The sequence below is a fragment of the Cetorhinus maximus genome, chromosome 20 (genome assembly GCF_964194155.1).
Source record: "Cetorhinus maximus chromosome 20, sCetMax3.hap1.1, whole genome shotgun sequence".
Taxonomy (NCBI): domain Eukaryota; kingdom Metazoa; phylum Chordata; class Chondrichthyes; order Lamniformes; family Cetorhinidae; genus Cetorhinus; species Cetorhinus maximus.
In genome coordinates, this window is record NC_135898.1 from 87,393,162 (window position 1) to 87,414,025 (window position 20,864).

Here is a 20,864-nt window from a genome sequence, read left to right on the forward strand (position 1 = left end):
ACATTCCTTAGATAATATCACCACCGTCAATACCTCTTTGTCCTTTTGTCTATGACATCTTTTGGCTAGCTCCACCTATCACTGGCCCTCTATCCAGCTCTACCTGTCCCACCACCACCACCACCACCACCCCCTTAAACCAGCTTATATTTCACCTTTCTATTTTTACCTAGTTATTATGAAGAGTCATACGGACTCAAAATGTTAACTGTGTTCCTCTCCGCAGATGCTGTCAGACCTGCTGAGTTATTCCAGGTATTTTTGTTTTTGCTGTAATAAACACATTATATGTTACATTTTTTAAATTGCCAGGCCTACTCATTACAGGGACAGCAACGCTCATTTGATGTACGTTGTTCTTAAAGATAAGCAAATCTCCACATGGTTTGCAATTGTAACATTCCCAAATACTTCCCTAATTTCGTCACCCGGCAAGGATTAGTGCATTAATGTTTATTTCATGCAACCGCAGAAGGTGCAACACCTGCCCCTTTACTTACCCCCTCCTCACCGTCCAAGGGCCCAAACACTCCTTTCAAGTGAAGCAGCATTTCACTTGCACTTCCCTCAATTTAGTCTACTGCATCCGCTGCTCCCAATGCGGTTTCCTCTACATTGGAGAGACCAAACGCAGACTGGGTGACCGCTTTGCAGAACACCTTCGGTCTGTCCGCAAGCATGACCCAGACCTCCCTGTCGCTTGCCATTTCAACACACCACCCTGCTCTCATGCCCACATGTCCGTCCTTGACCTGCTGCATTGTTCCAGTGAAGCTCAACGCAAACTGGAGGAACAGCACCTCATCTTCCGACTAGGCACTTTACAGCCTTCCGGACTGAATATTGAGTTCAACAACTTTAGATTATGAACTCTCTCCTCCATCCCCACCCACTTTCCGACCCCCCCACTTTTCCAATAATTTATATATATTTTTCTTTTCCCACCTATTTATATTATTTTTAAATTTATTTCCATCCATTGTTTTATCTCTATCTTTTAGCCTATTTCGATTACCCCACCCCACCCCATCCCCACTAGGGCTATCTGTACCTTACTCGTCCTACTTTCTACCCTTAACGTCCCCTTTAGCACATTCCTTAGATAATATCACCACCGTCAATACCTCTTTGTCCTTTTGTCTATGACATCTTTTGGCTATCTCCACCTATCACTGGCCCTCTATCCAGCTCTACCTGTCCCACCACCACCAGCCCCCATCCTTAAACCAGCTTATATTTCACCTTTCTATTTTTACTTAGTTCTGTTGAAGGGTCATTCGGACTCAAAACGTTAACTGTATTCCTCTCTGCGGATGCTGTCAGACCTGCTGAGTTTTTCCAGCTATTTTTGTTTTTGTTGTAATAAACACATTATATGTTACATTTTTGAAATGGCCAGGCCTACTCATTACAGGGACAGCAACGCTCATTTAGTGTACGTTGTTCTTAAAGATAAGCAAATCTCCACATGGTTTTCAACTGTAACATTCCCAAATACTTCCCTAATTTCGTCACCCGGCAAGGATTAGTGCATTGATGTTTATTTCGTGCAACCGCAGAAGGTGCAACACCTGCCCCTTTACTTCCCCCCTCCTCACCGTCCAAGGGCCCAAACATTCCTTTCAAGTGAAGCAGCATTTCACTTGCACTTCCTTCAATTTAGTCTACTGCATCCGCTGCTCCCAATGTGGTTTCCTCTACACTGGAGAGACCAAACACAGACTGGGTGACCGCTTTGCAGACACCTTCGGTCTGTCCGCAAGCATGACCCAGACCTCCCTGTCGCTTGCCATTTCAACACTCCACCCTGCTCTCATGCCCACATGTCCATCCTTGGCCTGCTGCAATGTTCCAGTGAAACTCAACGCAAACTGGAGGAACAGCACCTCATCTTCCGACTAGGCACTTTACAGCCTTCCGGACTGAATATTGAGTTCAACAACTTTAGATCATGAAGTCTCTCCTCCATCCCCACCCCCTTTCCGACCCCCCCACTTTTCCAATAATTTATATATATTTTTCTTTTCCCACCTATTTGCGTTATTTTAAAATTTATTTCCATCCGTTGTTTTATCTCTACCTTTTAGCCTATTTCGATTACCCCACCCCACCCCCACTAGGGCTATCTGAACCTTGCTCGTCCTGCTTTCTACCCTTAATGTCCCCTTTAGTACATTCCTTAGATAATATCACCACCGTCAATACCTCTTTGTCCTTTTGTCTATGACATCTTTTGGCTATCTCCACCTATCACTGGCCCTCTATCCAGCTCTACCTGTCCCACCACCACCACCACCACCACCCCCTTAAACCAGCTTATATTTCACCTTTCTATTTTTACTTAGTTCTATTGAAGGGTCATTCGGACTCGAAACGTTAACTGTGTTCCTCTCCGCAGATGCTGCCAGACCTGCTGAGTTTTTTCCAGCTATTTTTATTTTTGTTGTAATAAACACATTATATGTTACATTTCTGATATGGCCAGGCCTATTCATTACAGGGACAGCAACGCTCATTTGATGTACGTTGTTCTGAAAGATAAGCAAATCTGCACATGGTTTGCAATTGTGACATTCCCAAACACTTCCCTAATTTCGTCACCCGGCACTGGATTAGCGCACTGATGTTTATTTCGTGATGACTGGAAAAGGGTTTCGTTTTGATTTTAAAGCCGGAAAGGAAACATTGCGACATTGCAAAGTGGTTGCATACTTCTGGTGTTCTTGCTTTAAAACAATAATGGAAATCACCCAAGGTTTGCCGGCGCAATCACACTTGTAAAAGAAAGTGCAATGAATGACCTTTCCCTGTTGTCCTTGCTGGGAAGCGCTTAAACCCTATTGCAACACCAGCAGGCGCTAGTAATCACGTGACAGGCTTTCCCGCCACTGATTGGAATACTTCCCTCCCTGGCCGTCCATGCCGCGCGCTCGCAACCTAACCCGCTGGTCGGAGTGACGCGGCCGGCGTCCAATGAGCATGCGAGGAGTGGGCGGGAAAGCGCCAGGCCGCCCAATCCGTCCGCGGGAAACGGAAGGGGGCGGGGAGTTCCCGTCAAGAGTGCGACGGGAAAGCACGCACGCATGAAAAAAAAAATCGTCCCTCCCCGCCGGGGTCACCTAGCCCGATGACGCCGGAGGGGGCGTGGGCGATGGACCGACAGCCACCACGGCCAATGAGGAGGGAGAGAGCCGCGTCCGTCATCGGGGTCGGACCAATGGGAGTGGAGGAATGCGAGAGCGGGGGGGGGGTTATGTGGACGGGCGAAAAGTTGGGTTGAGGGAGCGCGGAGGGGTTGGGAAATTCGAGGTACGTCACAGGGCCTCGGCCCCCATTTTGCCTCCCTCCCGCTGCCAGGAGCAGGATGGTGACCGTGAGGGAGAGGGAGGGGGATGGCGGCGACTGTTTATAAAGACCGGAGCGTCGAACGGAGCCAGTGAGTGGGGTTGTGCGCGCCCGCCCGCGCGTGTGTGTGTGTGTAAAACACCAACAGACGGAGAGGACAAGAGAAAGCCCCAGGCCCACCCACCCAACCTCCCCGGAGATTTATTTATTTGTTTTAATTCCCCGATGGAATTTGAAAATGATGGAGTGAGGATCGAAGTACCGGAGCGGGCCGAAGCGATCGCCAACGGTAACGGCAAGGCCAACGCCCCGAGCGGCGGCGGCAGCAGCAGCAGCAGCAGCGGCGGCAGCAGCAGCAGCGGCGGCATCGCGGCCGGCTCGGTGGCCGTCGCCCGCAAGTCGCCAGCCCTCGCCTCCCCGCCACCTTTCTTCCACATCTTGGTGAAGCCGCCGTCCCCGCCCAGCCGTCTTTTAAATATTATGGACAATTTCTCGGATGAGAAGAAGAACAACAACAGCAACAGCAGCAGCAATAGCAGCAGCAGCGAGGGAGAGTACGAGAGCCTTCCCGAGACCGCTTCCACCTCCACCCATATGATCGCCGGAGCGGTGGCCGGTGTCCTGGAGCACTGCGTGATGTACCCGATCGACTGCGTCAAGGTATCAGCCTTCCCTCCTCCCACCATCCAGCCCTGACCAGGGGAGAGGGAGAGAGGGGAGAGGTGGAGGAGAGGATATCGCTTACACTGCCTTTTGCACTAACGATCTTTGCCCCCCACCCCAAAAAAATCCAGAGTTCTGCACCCTTTCTGGAGGAGTTTTCACCATATTTTTTTATATATATATATATATATATAAACCCTCCTGCAAATTGCAAAGCCTGCAAAAAAGGAGAGGGAGAGCCAATTTTATCCCTCAGCAAACGGCACTTCTGATCCTGCACCACCCCCCCCTCGGTGGTTTGAACAGATATCTCCTCCTCCTCCTCTGGGAGCTTAAAATGCAGAGTTAGAGGAAGGAATAAATCGTGTCTCAGTATCAGTTTTATTTCCTTGAAGATCAGGTTTTTAGTTGTGTGTGTGTATATTTTGGAGGGAGAGTTGCAGATTTAAGGGGAGGGGGGTGGGGTTCGAAGATCAGGAACTGCCATCAGAGCTCTGTCTTTGATTTTATTCCAGCGAATGGTGACTGTAAACGACCGCAGTAGTTCCCTCCACACGGAAGTTAAAAAAAAGGAGAATACATAACAGCCATGTGTTGATCTGCATTTCATTTTATCTTTTTTCGAAACCACACTTGATGTTTTTGGAGCATTTCCTTATTGCAACAGAGGGAGGACAATAGGTGCACATTGTACTGCTTTTTATTTTGTTTTAATTACTCTTGGAAAGACCAGAGTAGTTCGCCTCTCAGAGTACAAATTGAAGTAGTTGGGTGGCTGGGGGCGGGGGGCTAGTGGAGAATATCTGTAACTGCATATCAGGCTGTGTTTTGTTATGCATTTCTGAATCATCCTTTTGGGAGAATTTTTGCACAAACTTGAGAGAAAAGGAACAACAGCAGCACATCAACCTGCGTTTATTTTGGTGGATAGACTGGAGCTTAGAATCATTTTTTTCCTATAATTCTCCTTGAAGGGAGCAGTAGGGAAGGGAAGCAGAAAATATGTGCTAACAGATGATCTAAAAAATATTGTTGGAAAGTTGAGGCTTGTTTGAGAATACCCAAATTTGTTTTGGGATGCTGGGTGGGTTGTGGAGAAACTGACTCAAACTTACTTTTTTAAAGTAACCTTTAGAAAGGTGAGTGTTGAAAGATACCATGGAAGAGAATGCCCTGCAAACTGCAAATGTTTCCTGGGAGGGAGAGCTGTAACTAGACTAGTGCTAGTCCACAACTATGTTTAATTAAATTAATGTACAGTTTAAAAACATCTGGACAGAGATTTTTTGCAAGTCTCTTGACAATGGTACCTGTAAATTTGCATGTTGGGAAGGCTTGAAGTATTGCAACTCTTAGAACTTAGTTTATTTGTGGAGTTCTTCAGTCTCTAACCTTGCTGCACACACCATAGCAGCTTAAAACCTTTCTCCCTTTTTCAAACTGTTTGCATTAGGAATGGTTGGGGCTGCCATGATTCTCAGCAAGTGAACTGAGTTTTTGAGATTTCATTATTTTAAATGGGATCTATGTTAATCTTGTTTTTGATTCTGACTTCTTCCCCCAACAAAACTTGCATTTGAGGGAGAGTTTGAGAAGGGGTTGAGCAGCACGCTTTGTGGAAGTCTTTGTTTATATTACCCTTGGTTTATCTTGATTTTGGGGAAGACGGAAAAGAAGAACAAGTATGTCTTTACACCTCAGTCTTCAGAATGTTTTGTGATCTGTTTGCATTGTGGTTACTTGCGTGTAGCTAAGTGCGGAGAACTTAATTTTCCCATCTGTGGAAATAAGCTGAAGTGGATTTGACATTTCTGATATTCTACTTAATTCTTAGTGCTGCTTTTTCAGTGATTTGGCAAAGTAGAATATTAATTCAATTCTGTAATATGTTATTCCCATACATTTTCAGGAAGTCCTCACTTGTAAAAGGAGACATTGGCAGCCATTTTGTTACTGAGAACAACATTCCTAAAGCAGATCATTTACTAATGCGTAACTGTCTTGACAAATAAAATCGAGACTTGTACCTTAGCGTTCATACAAGGAATGTTGATGGCATACAAAAACTGTACTGGCGGTTTTGGGTGGACATTAATTGCTTTGCTGTGTATTGACTGATGTGACGAGATATGCTGAGTACATTCTGTCCAGACAACGCCTTTTGTAACTTCAAGATATTCTAGTTGAATGTGTAGTGAGTGAAGTGATAGCAGCTATTTAGATGGTTATTTTCAAGCTGTTTTGGAACCAAACTGAACATGCTTATTGATTTTAATAAATGCAATTTAAATACACAATCATTTTAGGACCCTTGCACTAGGCTGTTGATGTGGGCCAGTTCATTCTATCCTTGCACTTCACACTCCACTATGTTGAGATCAAAGCCAGTTGACTGACTCTTTGTGGGGGTTGGACGGAGTAACAGGTCTTTTTAGGAATTTGAAGGGTATAATGATCTGAGTAACAGAATTGAAGTGCAGTGAAGGTATAGGCCAGCTAAACCTTACTTGATTTCCTTGCATATGACTTCATAAATCTTCTGTGCCGAGCATTTGTTTTAAGCGGTTATGCAAATATGCCAAGGCTGAGCATAAACATACAGATAAGAAAAATTGTGGGAGTACCTGACCCAGAAACAGGCAGGCCTGTATGAACCAATCAAGAATTTGCAAAAGAATATATGTAATTGAGCACAGTGTAAGAAATTAGCTTGATTGGAAATAATTGCGCTGCCTGTAGGCATCTGATTTGGCATTCTCCTACGTTGGGAGAAGTGAAAACAGTGGGTTTTTTTTGTGTGGCATGTAAAATAAGCAACCATGGAAACATAATGCCTTGCTGGAAGAAACTGTTTCTTCAATGAATTCTCTTGGCCTCTTAATTTAAAATTGGTAATCTTGTGCACAAATTGATAGTGGTATGGGTTATGGGCACAGTGGTGTTGGAGCTTTTAGTGTGAAAGATTATCTGCGTTGTTTTTTGAGTACCGGTAATTATTAGGAAATAATCATGACAGTTATTTGCATGTGGTTGTCCATGGATGTGTATACTGTCATTCCTCTGTTTGCAGTCAGTTAACCAAAGGTGAAAAATATGCTATTGTGCAGAGCTTATTAGTTGACGTCACCAGAGGTAATTTAAATCAAGTATTACTTTAAACATCAGGACTGCAACTTGATATGTATACCTGAGGATCGACAGCCAGAATTCTAATGACCTTGTAGATCTTACTGACAGCTGAGGGCCTGGTGGGCACCAGTTTGAAAACCTATGATGGGACAAATGAAGATGAATGCTGAATTTAATTTTGATACTATTTTATATTGCATTTGTAATTTAAACCTACATAGTTTTGTGTATGACCATTACATTTGCCAACAGTGCTGTAATCCAGTGTCCTGGTCATACATATGCCTCAGCTAGCATCATTACAACAGACTATCTGATCATTATCGTGTTGTTTGTGGAATCTTGCTATACTCATTGGCTGCCACATCTCCTACATTACAACAGTGACTACTCTTAAAAAGGTGCTTTGTCAAGTAAAGGGTTAAATGGTCCTGATGTGAAGGATGCTGCTGCAGTATACATTTTTTATAATGTCCAAACTTGTATAAAAATGTCCTATGGCTCAGGCATGGGAGGGCTACTGACACACAAGATGTTGAACATTGAACAGAACAAGGAGAGGACAGAATAGGAGTATGGATGGAACAAAGTTTAAATTGCTTGTAAAGACTTTTCTATAGGTATCATGCAACTCAAAATAGTTATAAGGTAAATTGCTTAGAATCAGAACCTTTTGAGTACAAATTGAAGGTAGTGTGTGTAGCTACATGTTTAAGTGTCTGGCATGGAAGGAAAGTGATCCACTGAGGGAAATCATGAGGTGGCTTGTACCATGACATTCATCGTGACTTGCAGTTTTCTAATATCCAAGGGTGTTGGTTGGTGTGTAGCTACATGTTTACGTATCTGGTATGGAAGGTAAGTGACCCACTGGGGGAAATCATGACGTGGCTTGTACCATGACATTCATCATGACTTGCAGTTTTCTAATATCAAGGGTGTTGGCTGTCTTTTAAACTGTTGCTATGTAATGTATGATAGCTAGCTAGTAAGGGCTTGTTAATACTGGTAAAACCATAAATATGAGAGCGAGAATGGAATAATTGTAAAAAAAAAAAAGTGCTGACCTGAATTATCTGAGATCTGAAATATCAGATTGCAGCAACGCTTGGGAAGCGAAAGTGGGGTCCTGCCTGTTCTTATATTGTGAAAATTCTCCCATCGATCAATGCCCATTATATGGAGTTCACTCAGTTTGTACCAGGAGAAACTCAGTTTTGTTTATGCCAGAGCAAAAATATGTTTGTAGCATTACAGTTTTGAATAATGCCATCCCTAATATCTAGCAAGCCAGGAATAGTAAAATAGCATTGTGTTGTAGGAATAGGCTTGAGAGCTCAGCCCACATAGGGTCCAAAAAATAGTCGATCCATGGGTGAGTGAATATAACAAAGGTAGGGTTCTTTGCTTCTGGTATGAGGGAGCAAAATCATTTTGCAAGATAATATTTGTAGCCTCTGGAAGCAGCGTTGTAATTTATTCTTGGTAGCAAACAAAATGCTGAAAACGTTCAGTTAACATTTTGGGTGTGAATCCTTCAAACTGCAGTATGATAACAGAAAACAGCATTTGAAAGAGAAGGGACAAGCGTGTACCTCAATGAAGTGCTTCAATGGAGATCAGGCAATAGTTAAGTGGTAGCAATGAAACTAGCATGAGAGAAATTCAACAAACATAACATATAATACAAGACACATGGTGCAGGGTATGCTTACCCTCAAGCAGACTTGGCATTAGAGGCTTGAGAGTTTTGAGGTCTGTTTATGATGTGTACTAGTATAATGTTAAATAGCAAATTAACGGTTTGAATAAATTTAGTCTTGGGACTGATTTGTTGTTTTAAATTAGTAGACTTGTGTACTCCTGTTTTACAAAACTGAATTTTGATCTGTAGCTGATTTTTCTGAGTGGATGTCATTCTATCACAACTGTAATACCACCATCCTCTGTCCACCAGCACACTGGCCTCCTTTTTTGGAGTGTGACCACGCACCTGTTTTGTTCCTCTTAGCTCACACACACGTGCACACACAAGCTGCTGAGCATTGGCTGAAATAATCAAAATGGAAACTCAACCTGTATTGGGTAAATATCGAAGATCCCATGGTACATTCTGCCCTGGCCATTGTTTTCTGTATCAAGAGAAAAAGGTTTAACTCCACTGTAATTCAGCTCTCTGATTTTTGAGAATCCTTGCCGTGTGCAAAATGGCTGTTGTGGTGTCCGACAAAGCATCAGTGACTGTACCCCTCAGGAACGTTTTGAGTTGTAATGTAAAGCTCTATCTAAATGTAAGTTTTTTTTGAAAATTCTTGCTATGTAGCATATAAGTTTAAAATGCTATTGGCTTCCCCCTGTACTTCACTTCAAATCAGCATTAGTGGAGGTTTCTCCTACAGTTAGTAAGAATGCACATGTAGCAAAGAGTAGCTTATTCCACTTTCCACCTCTACTATACTGTAGAGCCTGGATAAGATCAAGCATTTACTGAATGGAGTGTTTAATTTTTATATTCCAAGCTTCCCTTTTGAAGATTGCAGGACTGAGAAAGTGAATGAATTGATAATGCATCTTGTTTACATTACCTGGATGGCTTAGTTGGTTTTGTCTTTCGTTTGTGTAGTTTTTAAAAAAAATTCTGATTGCAATCCTGCTAGTACAGTTTACAATCACTTGCTAAAAGATGCACAGTCAAAATATTACGAACTCCAGATTAGTATTTACATTTGTTTGAACTTTTAAGATTTTGCTGTGTAAGGAAAAATATTGAATATTTTCTGGACTGCCAAATTAATAATTGAGGCTAAGTGATCCTCCTATGGTACCAGGAGAGTGTGACTTTTTTTTCTGATTTTAAAGTAACAATCCATAATCACCACAGGTTGTCACCTGCTAACAAGTGAGAGGGCACAGTAAATTCTTGCCTTTTAATTTTGCTAAAACTTAACATGCACCGTATAAGAGATCTGCTTTCAGTCCTGGTAAAGGCTGCAAGTATTTTTTTAACTGGAGATGCATGATAGTTGATGTTTCAGTAACTTGGTTATTACATAGATTAGTTGAAGTTTACCGATGTTTAAAGTTTGAAACGTTAGTAACCTGGAGTAACTTTAAGTTGTGCTTGCTTGCATGATTTTGTCCTATCAGTTACTTATCTGCTTGTCTTTTTGCCTTAATGTTTATTAATGCATGACTTCATGGACATGATGGGGGGGTGGGGGGGGGGACCCTCGATCAGCAAGCTACAGAAATCATCTGGAGAAAGCTGCAATTTACAGCAAAGTTTGTTCATTGTTCTCAGTATTTGCCATTAATACTCAGCGATGATACGTTTGACATATGGAGGATTCTTCACGTTATTTTCAAGACGGATTTACCTTGCAAAACAGTGCGGTTTGTTTATACTGTGATATAACAAAACCTACACCATTGTAATGTGACTGCCTGTTAAAGAAGAACATTACATAATTTTATTGAACAGAATTTTTTTGCTAGAACCAAATATTGATTTTGTTTTGTCCCTCCTGCCTACCCCCATCTGCATCAAAAACCACGGTGGTTTCCCTGGTAACAAGCTAAGCAACAAAATTGTTGGTTACTATTGCATTCTGGGAGAGAAACATAAAATACAGAATGCCATTATCTAGTAACAAAAGGGTGCACTATCTGGGAAGAAGTGTCTGGTTGACCCTTGCTATGAAGATGAAATCATTCAAAATGAACTGGTCTTTTGTGCAATAACCCCTTGTTTAGAAACTGGAATTGATTTTAAATGGGCGGCTCAGATATGCGCAAGATTTAATACTGTATGTCGCTTTACCATGTGTAGTATTAGTGTTAATTTTCTGAACAGGAAAAGCTTGCTCCGTTTTCTCGCTTAGCTTTCAACTTTCCTGTTTTGTAGACTTCTAAATCTAATGTACACTCGGTAACTGCACACAACACTCCATCTATAATGTGCCATCTAATGGTTCGTTTGTATGTTTTCTAAACATTTAGAGGGCTTGGTCGGGTTGTTTTGTATGGGAATTGAGGTTTTGGGATAGGAATGAAAAAATCCTAACTTTCACTTATCAAAAATGACTCATAGGCTTGGATTTGTTTGGCTTCTGGCAACTTAACAGTTTTTTCTCTTGTGGCATTGAGAGTTGGAAAATGATTACACTTAAAACTTTGGGCAGATATCAGTTGAAGACTTTGCATTGCACAATCAGAATTGTACCAGTTTAAATTATAATCCACTTTTTTGTCTTTGCATTGCTACTTGGACAGTTAATCCAAAGCTGAGGAAAGCTTACTGAAATGCTCTTAACATGTTGTGACATTCTATTGTTGGTATGACTGAACCAATAAGAAATGGCTTCCTTCAGTGAAGCTAGCTTTTAAAACTATTCCGAATCTCTGTGGCCAGTATGCTTGCAGAAGTGTTGGAATGTGAAGAGTCCGGTGCAACCACACCTAATGACTACTGAGTTTCATTTTAACACTTGGTCTGTTGAATAAATTTGAATGTCAATCTGGCAGCTTGCTCCCAGGCCTCTGCCAAAACCACTTGGAAAGTTTTATAGTAGTAACTTGAGGGATGGTTGCTTCTGTTTTTTTAAAAAGAGCACTTTTTTTTTCGTACAGAAGTATTTGTATCTACATTGGGAGAGAACCCCATAGCTTAAATCATCAGGCACTTGTATGAACAGAGATTTGCTTGGTCTGGCCATTTGTCGCAGTTAGAAAGCAACTCCATGTGCTTATTTATATTTGTAGTTATTTTTCTCTTCCTCCTCTCCCTATCTCATACTGCACACATCCTGGCAACATGCATTCCCCAGCTATTGGGCTCTGAAGTGCACGGGCATACAGAGGCTAATCTGAGGGTCCAGGTGAGAGGAAGATGACCTTTATTAATTGAGCCTCACTCTGAAGGAAAAGACCTTTTTAAATGTGCTTATTTTTGGATTGAAGCATTCAGAACTGGATTCAGGAAATGTGAGCAGGGCTGGTAATACAATCTTAGCTTCAGCTACTTAAATTGACTTAGCGGCTTTTATAAGCATGATTTTCAAAATCTCTGCATTCAGTGCATAAAACAAAATAACCTACTGTGTAATGTGAAAGTTCAGAAATGCTTCAATGTATTGAGAAGGTAAAGTTTCTTGGCATCAATAAGAACTGTTTTGTAGTTTGCAGACCTTGAATTATTTCCCGTTGAAAGGTAATATAGGGGAAATATGAGCAGTGTACGCTTGTTCGGTTTTCTTGGGAAAAATTGTTTCAGTAATTCAGGCTTCAGACAGGGCAACAGAAACAATATTATTAATTCTGGCCAGTAAACCTGTAATGCTCTGCCATTGTATTTTTTGATGTGGCCAATTAAAGCTAACGTTCTGTTTCGTAGATATACATAGGTGTAAGTGTGGCATGGTTGGATCTTTCTATTAGATCTTTACGTAACTATTCAGGGAAGAAAATTGGGAGGTCAAAGCTTTACTTTGCAAAGTTCTCATTTGCTTCAAGTCAATGTTACCCTAGAGATGGACCTGAAAACTTGGCTTTGATGACTCAGAGCACAATCTGTAATTTACTCCCTCAAAATGTATCATAAACCCCTATGGAAGATTTTATGCTAGGGCTCCTGTCCTAAGCAAGTGGTACCGGAATGAACTGGGTAGAAAGGGGTCTCTGCGTTTGCATTTGACAGTTTCTGGATAATGGGAGACCTTGTTTTGCCAAGTTTTTAAGTGGGAATTCTCACTAAAATGTCAGCCTACATTCTGCCCATGTGCTTGTAATGATTTGTGATCTTCTAACATGAGGCAAATAGCTATCACTGAGTCAAGTCTGACTTATTTGAGATTAAGAATTTTTTATTGATCGTTGTGTAATATTCACATCTCCCACTCAGCTGAGTGGTTCTCATCCCAATTTGAACTTTGATCAAATTTATATCTTACAAGTTTTCATTAGTCATTGAGCTGAGTTTTTTAAAAATTGTATGGGATGGGAATGTCGCTGGCAAGGGCAGCATTTGTTGCTCTTCCTGAATAAGTAACGTAAAAAAGGGCAAGTACATGGTCTATAAAAAGGATACTGATCAGCTGACATTAATAAATCAGAATTTAGCAAAGTAAAAATTTAGCCCACAGGTTTTGCTGTTAGACAAATTGTTTGGAACTAAAAAGTATGAAATGAAAGAGAATGAATAGCAGCTATGCCAAAATGCAGTAAACTTTTTCATACCAGCAAACCTACCAAAAAAGGGCAGATATGTGCCCCTTTACCTCCTCTATCCTCACCATCCAAGGCCCCAAAGTCGTCTTCTAGGTGAATCAGCGATTCACTTGTATTTCTTTCAATTTAACATGCTGTATGTGCTGCTCACAATGAGATGTCGTATACGTTGGGGAGGCTGAATGCAAATTGAGCACACCTCCACTCAGTCTGCAAGCATGACCCTGAGCTTCCTGTTGCTTGTAATTTTTAATTTCACCACCTTGCTCTTGTGCTGAAATCTGTCCTCGGCCTGCTGCATTATCAAGTGAAGCTCAATGCAAACTTGAGGATCAGTTCTGGTGTGTAAATGTTTAAAACATGGCACGATAATGTTTTGCTCAAGAAGCACCAAGCATTCTCCTTGTAAATTTCTTTTGTTTTTCAACAAAAGGAGTGTATTATTCCTTTTACTATTGATAATGTTATCTCTAGTACTCCCACAGCATATTCTGTGTTTAAAATTCACTATGAAGATTGTGGTGTAATAGTGCCTGATTTAGCTGAACATTGGATAGAAACCTTGGGTTTATTTTTTATTTCTCATTCTTTCTAATTTTTTTTTTACTGGCTATTGTTTCAATTATTTGGGTTCAGATCCATTAGCTTAGCCACAGACCAGGAAGGTCTCAGGTTTTATTATGTGGAACTCATTGGTGAAGAGCCTCACCTAATTGTGATTTCCTTCATAGTGAAGGTGCGCATCAAGATAGTAACGCTGATGAATGGCACTGTTGTCAGACTGGTGCTTCCCTTTCTTAATGTTTGTCGACAATGGAATCTTATTCACCAGACTCTCAGCACTGTTGTATCCTGGAAGTGGGCAAATGGTTGGAGACAGACTTTGGGAAAGGGGAGTGATATTGCAAATTCTGTATTCAGAAGCGTGAGTATGAGCATGCTTCTGCTCTAGAATTACTGTCAAGATGCACAATGAATAAAGGACCCCTATTATCATTCTAGTGTAAAACCTCTTAAGGGTAGTGCAGTTGATGTGCATATGGACTTTGAAAAGGTGTGCAATAAATTGGCCTGAGGTAAATGTGGAAAAATCAAAACCCACTGGATGATTAGTTACTGATGGTATGGATAGAAAATTGGCAAAGCAGGAAGTAGTGGAGGGAGGTATCCCAGGGGTTGGTATCCAGGCCACAACTCTTTGATGTATATTGGTCTGGATTTTGTGTGTGTATATAAGGCAAAATCTAAAAGTTTGTAGATGTCACAGTAGCAGGTAGAGAGGATTGTAGCAGGAGGGCATAGACTGATAACACAATATGCAGACACATAGTAAATGAAATTTAATGCAGAGTATGAAGTGATGCATTTTGCAAGGAAGAATGTGGATATGTATATTTTAAATTGTACAGTTTTTAAATGGCTGCAGGAACAGAGATCTGGGGGCTCACACGGACAAATCTTTGAAGGTGGAAGGAAAAATTGAAGTTTTTTAAAATAAATAAATCTTGGACTGCTTATAACTGCAAGCAGAGAGTTATGCTAAATTTTTATAAATCTCTGGTTAGACCTCAGCTGGAGTGTTGTGTCCAATTCTGGACCCAAATGTTGCCCTCAACCGTGTCCGGCCCATATCCCGCGCATCCTCCCTCACGCCTTCTCCTCCTTCCCAGAAACATGATAGGGTCCCCCTTGTCCTCACTTATCACCCCACCAGCCTCCGCATTCAAAGGATCATCCTCCGCCATTTCCGCCAACTCCAGCATGATGCCACCACCAAACACATCTTCCCTTCACCCCCCTTGACGGCATTCCGTAGGGATCGTTCCCTCCGGGACACCCTGGTCCACTCCTCCATCACCCCCTACTCCTCAACCCCCACTTATGGCACCTCCCCATGCCCACGCAGAAGATGCAACACCTGCCCCTTCACTTCCTCTCTCCTCACCGTCCAAGGGCCCAAACACTCCTTTCAAGTGAAGCAGCATTTCACTTGCATTTCCCCTAACTTAGTCTACTGCATTCGTTGCTCCCAATGCGGTCTCCTCTACATTGGAGAGACCAAACGCAAACTGGGCGACCGTTTTGCGGAACACCTGCGGTCTGTCCGCAAGAAAGACCCAAACCTCCCTGTTGCTTGCCATTTTAACACTCCACCCTGTTCTCTTGCTCACATGTCTGTCCTTGGCTTGCTGCATTGTTCCAGTGAAGCCCAACGCAAACTGGAGGAACAGCACCTCATCTTCCGACTAGGCACTTTACAGCCTTCCAGGCTGAATATTGAATTCAACAACTTTAGATCTTAAACCCCCCTCCCCCCATCCCCACCCCGTTTCTTTCCCCCCCCACCCGCCTTTTTTTTCAATAATTTATATAGATTCTTCTTTTCCCACCTATTTCCATTATTTTTAAATCTAAAACTAAAACCTTTAGTCTTTCCACCCCACCCCCACTAGAGCTGTACTTTGAATATCCTGTCTTGCATTCTTAATTAGCACTTTTCTCAGACAAAGACCACCACCTTCAACACCTCTTTGACCCTTTTGTCTCTGACATCTTTTGATTATCTGCTCACACCACACCCTCAATGTGTCTCTTCCCCCCCACCCACCTTAAACCAATTTATATTTCTCCCTTGTTGAAACTATGCTTCAGTTCTGCTGAAGGGCCATGAGGGCTCGAAACGTTGACTGATTTCTTCTCCGCCGATGCTGCCAGACTTGCTGAGTTTTTCCAGGTAATTCTGTTTTTATTTTGTTTTGGATTTCCAGCATCCGCAGTAGCTTTTAGCTTTTTGTTTTTATCTTTGGGCAGCATGGCATCTTGTTTAGCACCTCGTCTGAGACTATAACTGCAGTAGTCCCTCAGCCTTTCACTAAAATGTCAGCCTACATTCTGCCCATGTGCTTGTAATGATTTGTGATCTTCTAACATGAGGCAAATAGCTACCACTGAGTCAAGTCTGACGCATTTGAGATATTAAGAATTTTTTGTTGATCATTGTGTAATATTCACATCTCCCACTCAGCTGAGGGTTTCTGACCCAACAAGAGATGAAGGAAACTGACAAGTAATGGGAGAAGCAAGAGATTTTTTTTGTAATTAAGAGTGCTGGAAATTCTTGGGTCTGGCAGCATCTGTGGAGAGAGAGAAAGAGTTAATGTTTTGAGGCAAATATGACTTCAGAACTGGAGGGTGGAAAGGTAATGCTGGTGAAAGGGGGGAGGAAGAACAAAGAGACCTAAAATGGGGACAAGGGTGGAAGAAATCAAATGACAAAGATGTCTTGGAATAAAAGGGAAAGAAAGAGGTAATGGTTGTGGTAAACAAAGCATTTGTCTAGAGTGAGTGAGTGCAAATGCCAGAATAATTAACGGCTCTGTCCGAAAGCATGATAAACAAGATTCAAACTGACGCGTGGCAAAAAAAACTAAAATGGGAATCGGAGTTCAAGACCTGATGTTATTTAGTTCAATGTTACATCTAGAAGGCTGTAAAGTGCCTAATTAAAAGGCAAGGTACTGATCCTCGAGTTTGCATTGAGCTTCACTTGATAATGCAGCAGGCCGAGGACAGATTTCAGCACAAGAGCAAGGTGGTGAAATTAAAAATTACAAGCAACAGGAAGCTCAGGGTCATGCTTGCAGACTGAGTGGAGGTGTGCTCAATTTGCATTCAGCTTCCCCAATGTATACGACATCTCATTGTGAGCAGCACATACAGCATGTTAAATTGAAAGAAATACAAGTGAATCGCTGATTCACCTAGAAGACGACTTTGGGGCCTTGGATGGTGAGGATAGAGGAGGTAAAGGGGCACATGTCTGCCCTTTTTTGGTAGGTTTGCTGGTATGAAAAAGTTTACTGCATTTTGGCATAGCTGCTATTCATTCTCTTCCATTTCATACTTTTTAGTTCCAAACAATTTGTCTAACAGCAAAACCTGTGGGCTAAATTTTTACTTTGCTAAATTCTGATCTATTAATGTCAGCTGATCAGTATCCTTTTTATAGACCATGTACTTGCCCTTTTTTACGTTACTTATTCAGGAAGAGCAACAAATGCTGCCCTTGCCAGCGACATTCCCATCCCATACAATTTTTAAAAAACTCAGCTCAATGACTAATGCAAACTTGTAAGATATAAATTTGATCAAAGTTCAAATTGGGATGAGGTTTGACTGTTGCAAGCCTTCTGTTCTGGTGTGTAAATGTTTAAAACATGGCACGATAATGTTTTGCTCAAGAAGCACCAAGCATTCTCCTTGTAAATTTCTTTTGTTTTTCAACAAAAGGAGTGTATTATTCCTTTTACTATTGATAATGTTATCACTAGTACTCCCACAGCATATTCTGTGTTTAAAATTCACTATGAAGATTGTGGTGTAATAGTGCCTAATTAGCTGAAGTTGCACAGTGTACTCATGTTCATTTGAAGTTTTTCACTTTGAATTTAGTACAGAAAGATAGTTTGGGATTACTGTAGACTCTTCGATATTCTGAAAGCAAATCTGCATTGCACAGACAGAGCTAGAGTAGACCAATAAACTATTTGGTGTGACCCAACTAACATCTAGTATTTCCTTTGCAAGACACAAAAAAAGACTTGCGTCTGTATGTGCCTTTCACAACCTCGGGGCATTCCAAAATACTTTACATCTAATTAAGTACTTTTAAGAGTAGTCACTGTTGTAAGGTAGGAAGCACATACTACAAGCTCCCAAGAACAGTAATGTGATAATGACCAGTAATCTCTGTTAGTGTTAATTGAGGAATAAATAGTGACCATGACACTACGGAACTTTTGCTGCTCTTCAAAATAGTGCCATTATATATTTTAATTCCACCTGAGAGCAAACGGGGTCTCAGTTTAACGTCTCCTCTAATCAGTGCCACATTCCCTCAATATTGCACTGGAATGTCAGCCTAGATTTTGTGCTGAAACCTCAAGTGGGAGTTTAACCCAAAACATTCTGACTCAGGTGAGAGTGCTACCAGCTGAGCCATGGCTGGTACTCATTCACTTAACTGATTTGTGAGGCAACTTAGATTGTATGAAACTACATAATGCCATTCTGTAATCTGCATTGTAATCTTTCCCTTTTAGCATCCAGAGGTGAACTTGTATAGTTTGGACAGCTCTAGGAATGCTGAAATTTTTTTTAAAATGATTGTGATATATTGATGATGTGAGGTGCTGTGTGCTCTTAGTCCAGTTTTGCGATTGCAGTTGTTTTATTGATTTGTGATGCTATATTTTGGGCTTACTGTGAATTGGCTTTACACCTTGACCCCTGGAGGCAGTTACAATATTATGACTAGGGCACCACCAATGGCTGCACAGAAATATTTTGCAGCTTTTATTATAACCAGAATGAATGGAATTGAAAAGGACGTGAATCTGATCATTTAACCATATTTATTCTAGAACTACTTTTTAAAAAAACTTCAATTTTCCTCCTTCCTCTTGAAACTGTAACTGATGCTGGAGTACCAGTCCATAGGTGCTCATTTCTGTTTAATGTTTTGCCTAACTGGCCAAGAACTTTGTCACTTCCCATCTCTTTTTTGAAGGTGTTAATCCATAGGCACTGAAGTAGTTGCATCGTTTCTAGTGCCCCACTTTTTCCTTGTTGCTTGTCAACTAATTCATCAGATTGGGAATTGAGCCTAGTGCAAAAGAAAACATCAGTGCGAAAGATAAGGCTGAAGCATTTGCAACAAACTCCAGCCAGAAGTGCTGAGTGGACAATCCATCTCGGCCTCCTCCAGAGGTTCCCAGCATCACCGATGTCCGTCGTCAGCCAATTCTATTCACTCTGCATGATAGCGGAAACGGCTGAAGGCACTGGATAGTGCCCTGTGGGCCCTGCTAATATTCCAGCAATAGTAGACCATAAGACATAGGAGCAGAAATTAGGCCATTCGGCTCATCGAGTCTGCTCCACCATTCAATCATGTACTGAAGACTTCTGCTCCAGAATTTCCCCTCCCCACCCCAGCCAAGCTGTTCCAGTACAGCTACAACACTGGCATCTACCTGGCAATGTGGAAAATTGTCCAGGTGTGTTCTGTATACACACACACAACAGTACAAATCCAACCCAGCCAATTACCAACCCTTCAGTCCACTCTCGATCATCAGTAATGTGATGGAAGGGGTCATCAACAGCGTTGTCAAGTGCCACTTGCTTAGCAATGGCCTGTTCATTGGCACTCAAGTTTGGGTTCCTCCAGGGTCACTCAGCTCCAGACCTCATTACAGCCTTGGCTCAAACGTGGACAAAAGAGCAGAACTCCCGAGGTGAGGTGAGAGGGACTGCCTTTGACATCAAGGTAGCATTTGACAGTGTGGCATCAAGGAGCCCTAGCAAAACTGGAGTCAGTGGGAACCTGGGAAAACTCTCCTGGTTGGAGTCATACCTAGCACAAAGGAAGATGGGGTTTTTGGAGGTCAATCATCTCTGTTCTAGTACATCACTGCTGGAATTTCTCAGGATAGTGTCCTAGGCCCAATATATTCTTCAGCTGCTTCATCAATAACCTTCTTTCCATCATAAGGTCAGAAGTGGGGATGTTTGCTGATTGCACGTATTTGTGACTCCTTATCCATTTTCTATTGTAAGTTACTAGGACAAACTATAATACAATTTAACTGTTAGTGGTTTTTCAATAGTTCCGATGTTTTCCAGGCCTCAACTGTATGATGCACTGGAGTGTGAAATGAGAAAGAGTGAGTGGAATTGCTGTGCAACACTTCATTTGACTGTAACATATATTGGACTGATTGTACATGGTCAATAACTAGAGACTTTAATGGGAGTGCTGCAATTATAAATGTGCCGTTCTTCTTCCAGTACCTGCAGTCTGGAGGATAAATGGGAATTCGGTTGGAACGTTGCTCCATAAAAACACATGTCTCCAAATTCATTACCCACTAAAAAATGTTGGTTTTGATTATATTTTTAAGCATCTAAATGAAGAGCTTCCCAGTACATTAGCACACTGGATTTGATTATTACACAGAAGGGTATAGCATGCAGCAGGATAGGAATTGGACGTTGAATATATAAAAGCAGGGGACAGGGGAGGAATCGGTGCTTGGAGGTCATTCGCACCAGATAGGAACCAGAAAGCTTGATGTTGTAAAGTTGCCTTAAGTGTGGCTCCAACTGAAATATTAGCCCTCCTTGGCTATTTTTGATATCATTGACAGGGAGACTTGTCATTTCAAGTCTGTATTTTGTGTTGAATCCATTTGATTCTTACTAATGGTTTAAGTTTGTGTTATGTAGTAGAATAAGTACTGCAAATCATCCACCAGTACTTTTAGCAACACTACTGCTGTCTCTTCGGTCATGTGGAAAGGTCAGCTGGCTTATGTTACGTTAGCTGTTTCTAGTCTGGAATTTTCTTTTTTTCTTTCTTGCTGTCACCTGTGTTCTTTCCTTAGTTCACCATTTTTTAATGTTCATCTGGAACTTGCCAGACATGTTTTACAGTTTGA

At 41.7% G+C, this 20,864-nt stretch overlaps 1 protein-coding gene across 3 annotated transcripts in view; it reads left to right on the plus strand.

Annotated features, from left to right (window-relative positions):
- Positions 1 to 3,267: 3,267 nt before the first annotated feature.
- Positions 3,268 to 20,864, plus strand: part of slc25a28 (solute carrier family 25 member 28) — a 138,496-nt gene continuing 120,899 nt past the window's right edge. For all 3 annotated transcript variants that reach the window (XM_078565112.1, XM_078565113.1, XM_078565111.1), the window contains exon 1: positions 3,268 to 4,005. In XM_078565112.1, coding sequence (XP_078421238.1) covers positions 3,571 to 4,005 — 435 coding nt within the window. In that variant the 5' untranslated portion in view covers positions 3,268 to 3,570. The remainder of the gene's footprint in view (positions 4,006 to 20,864) is intronic.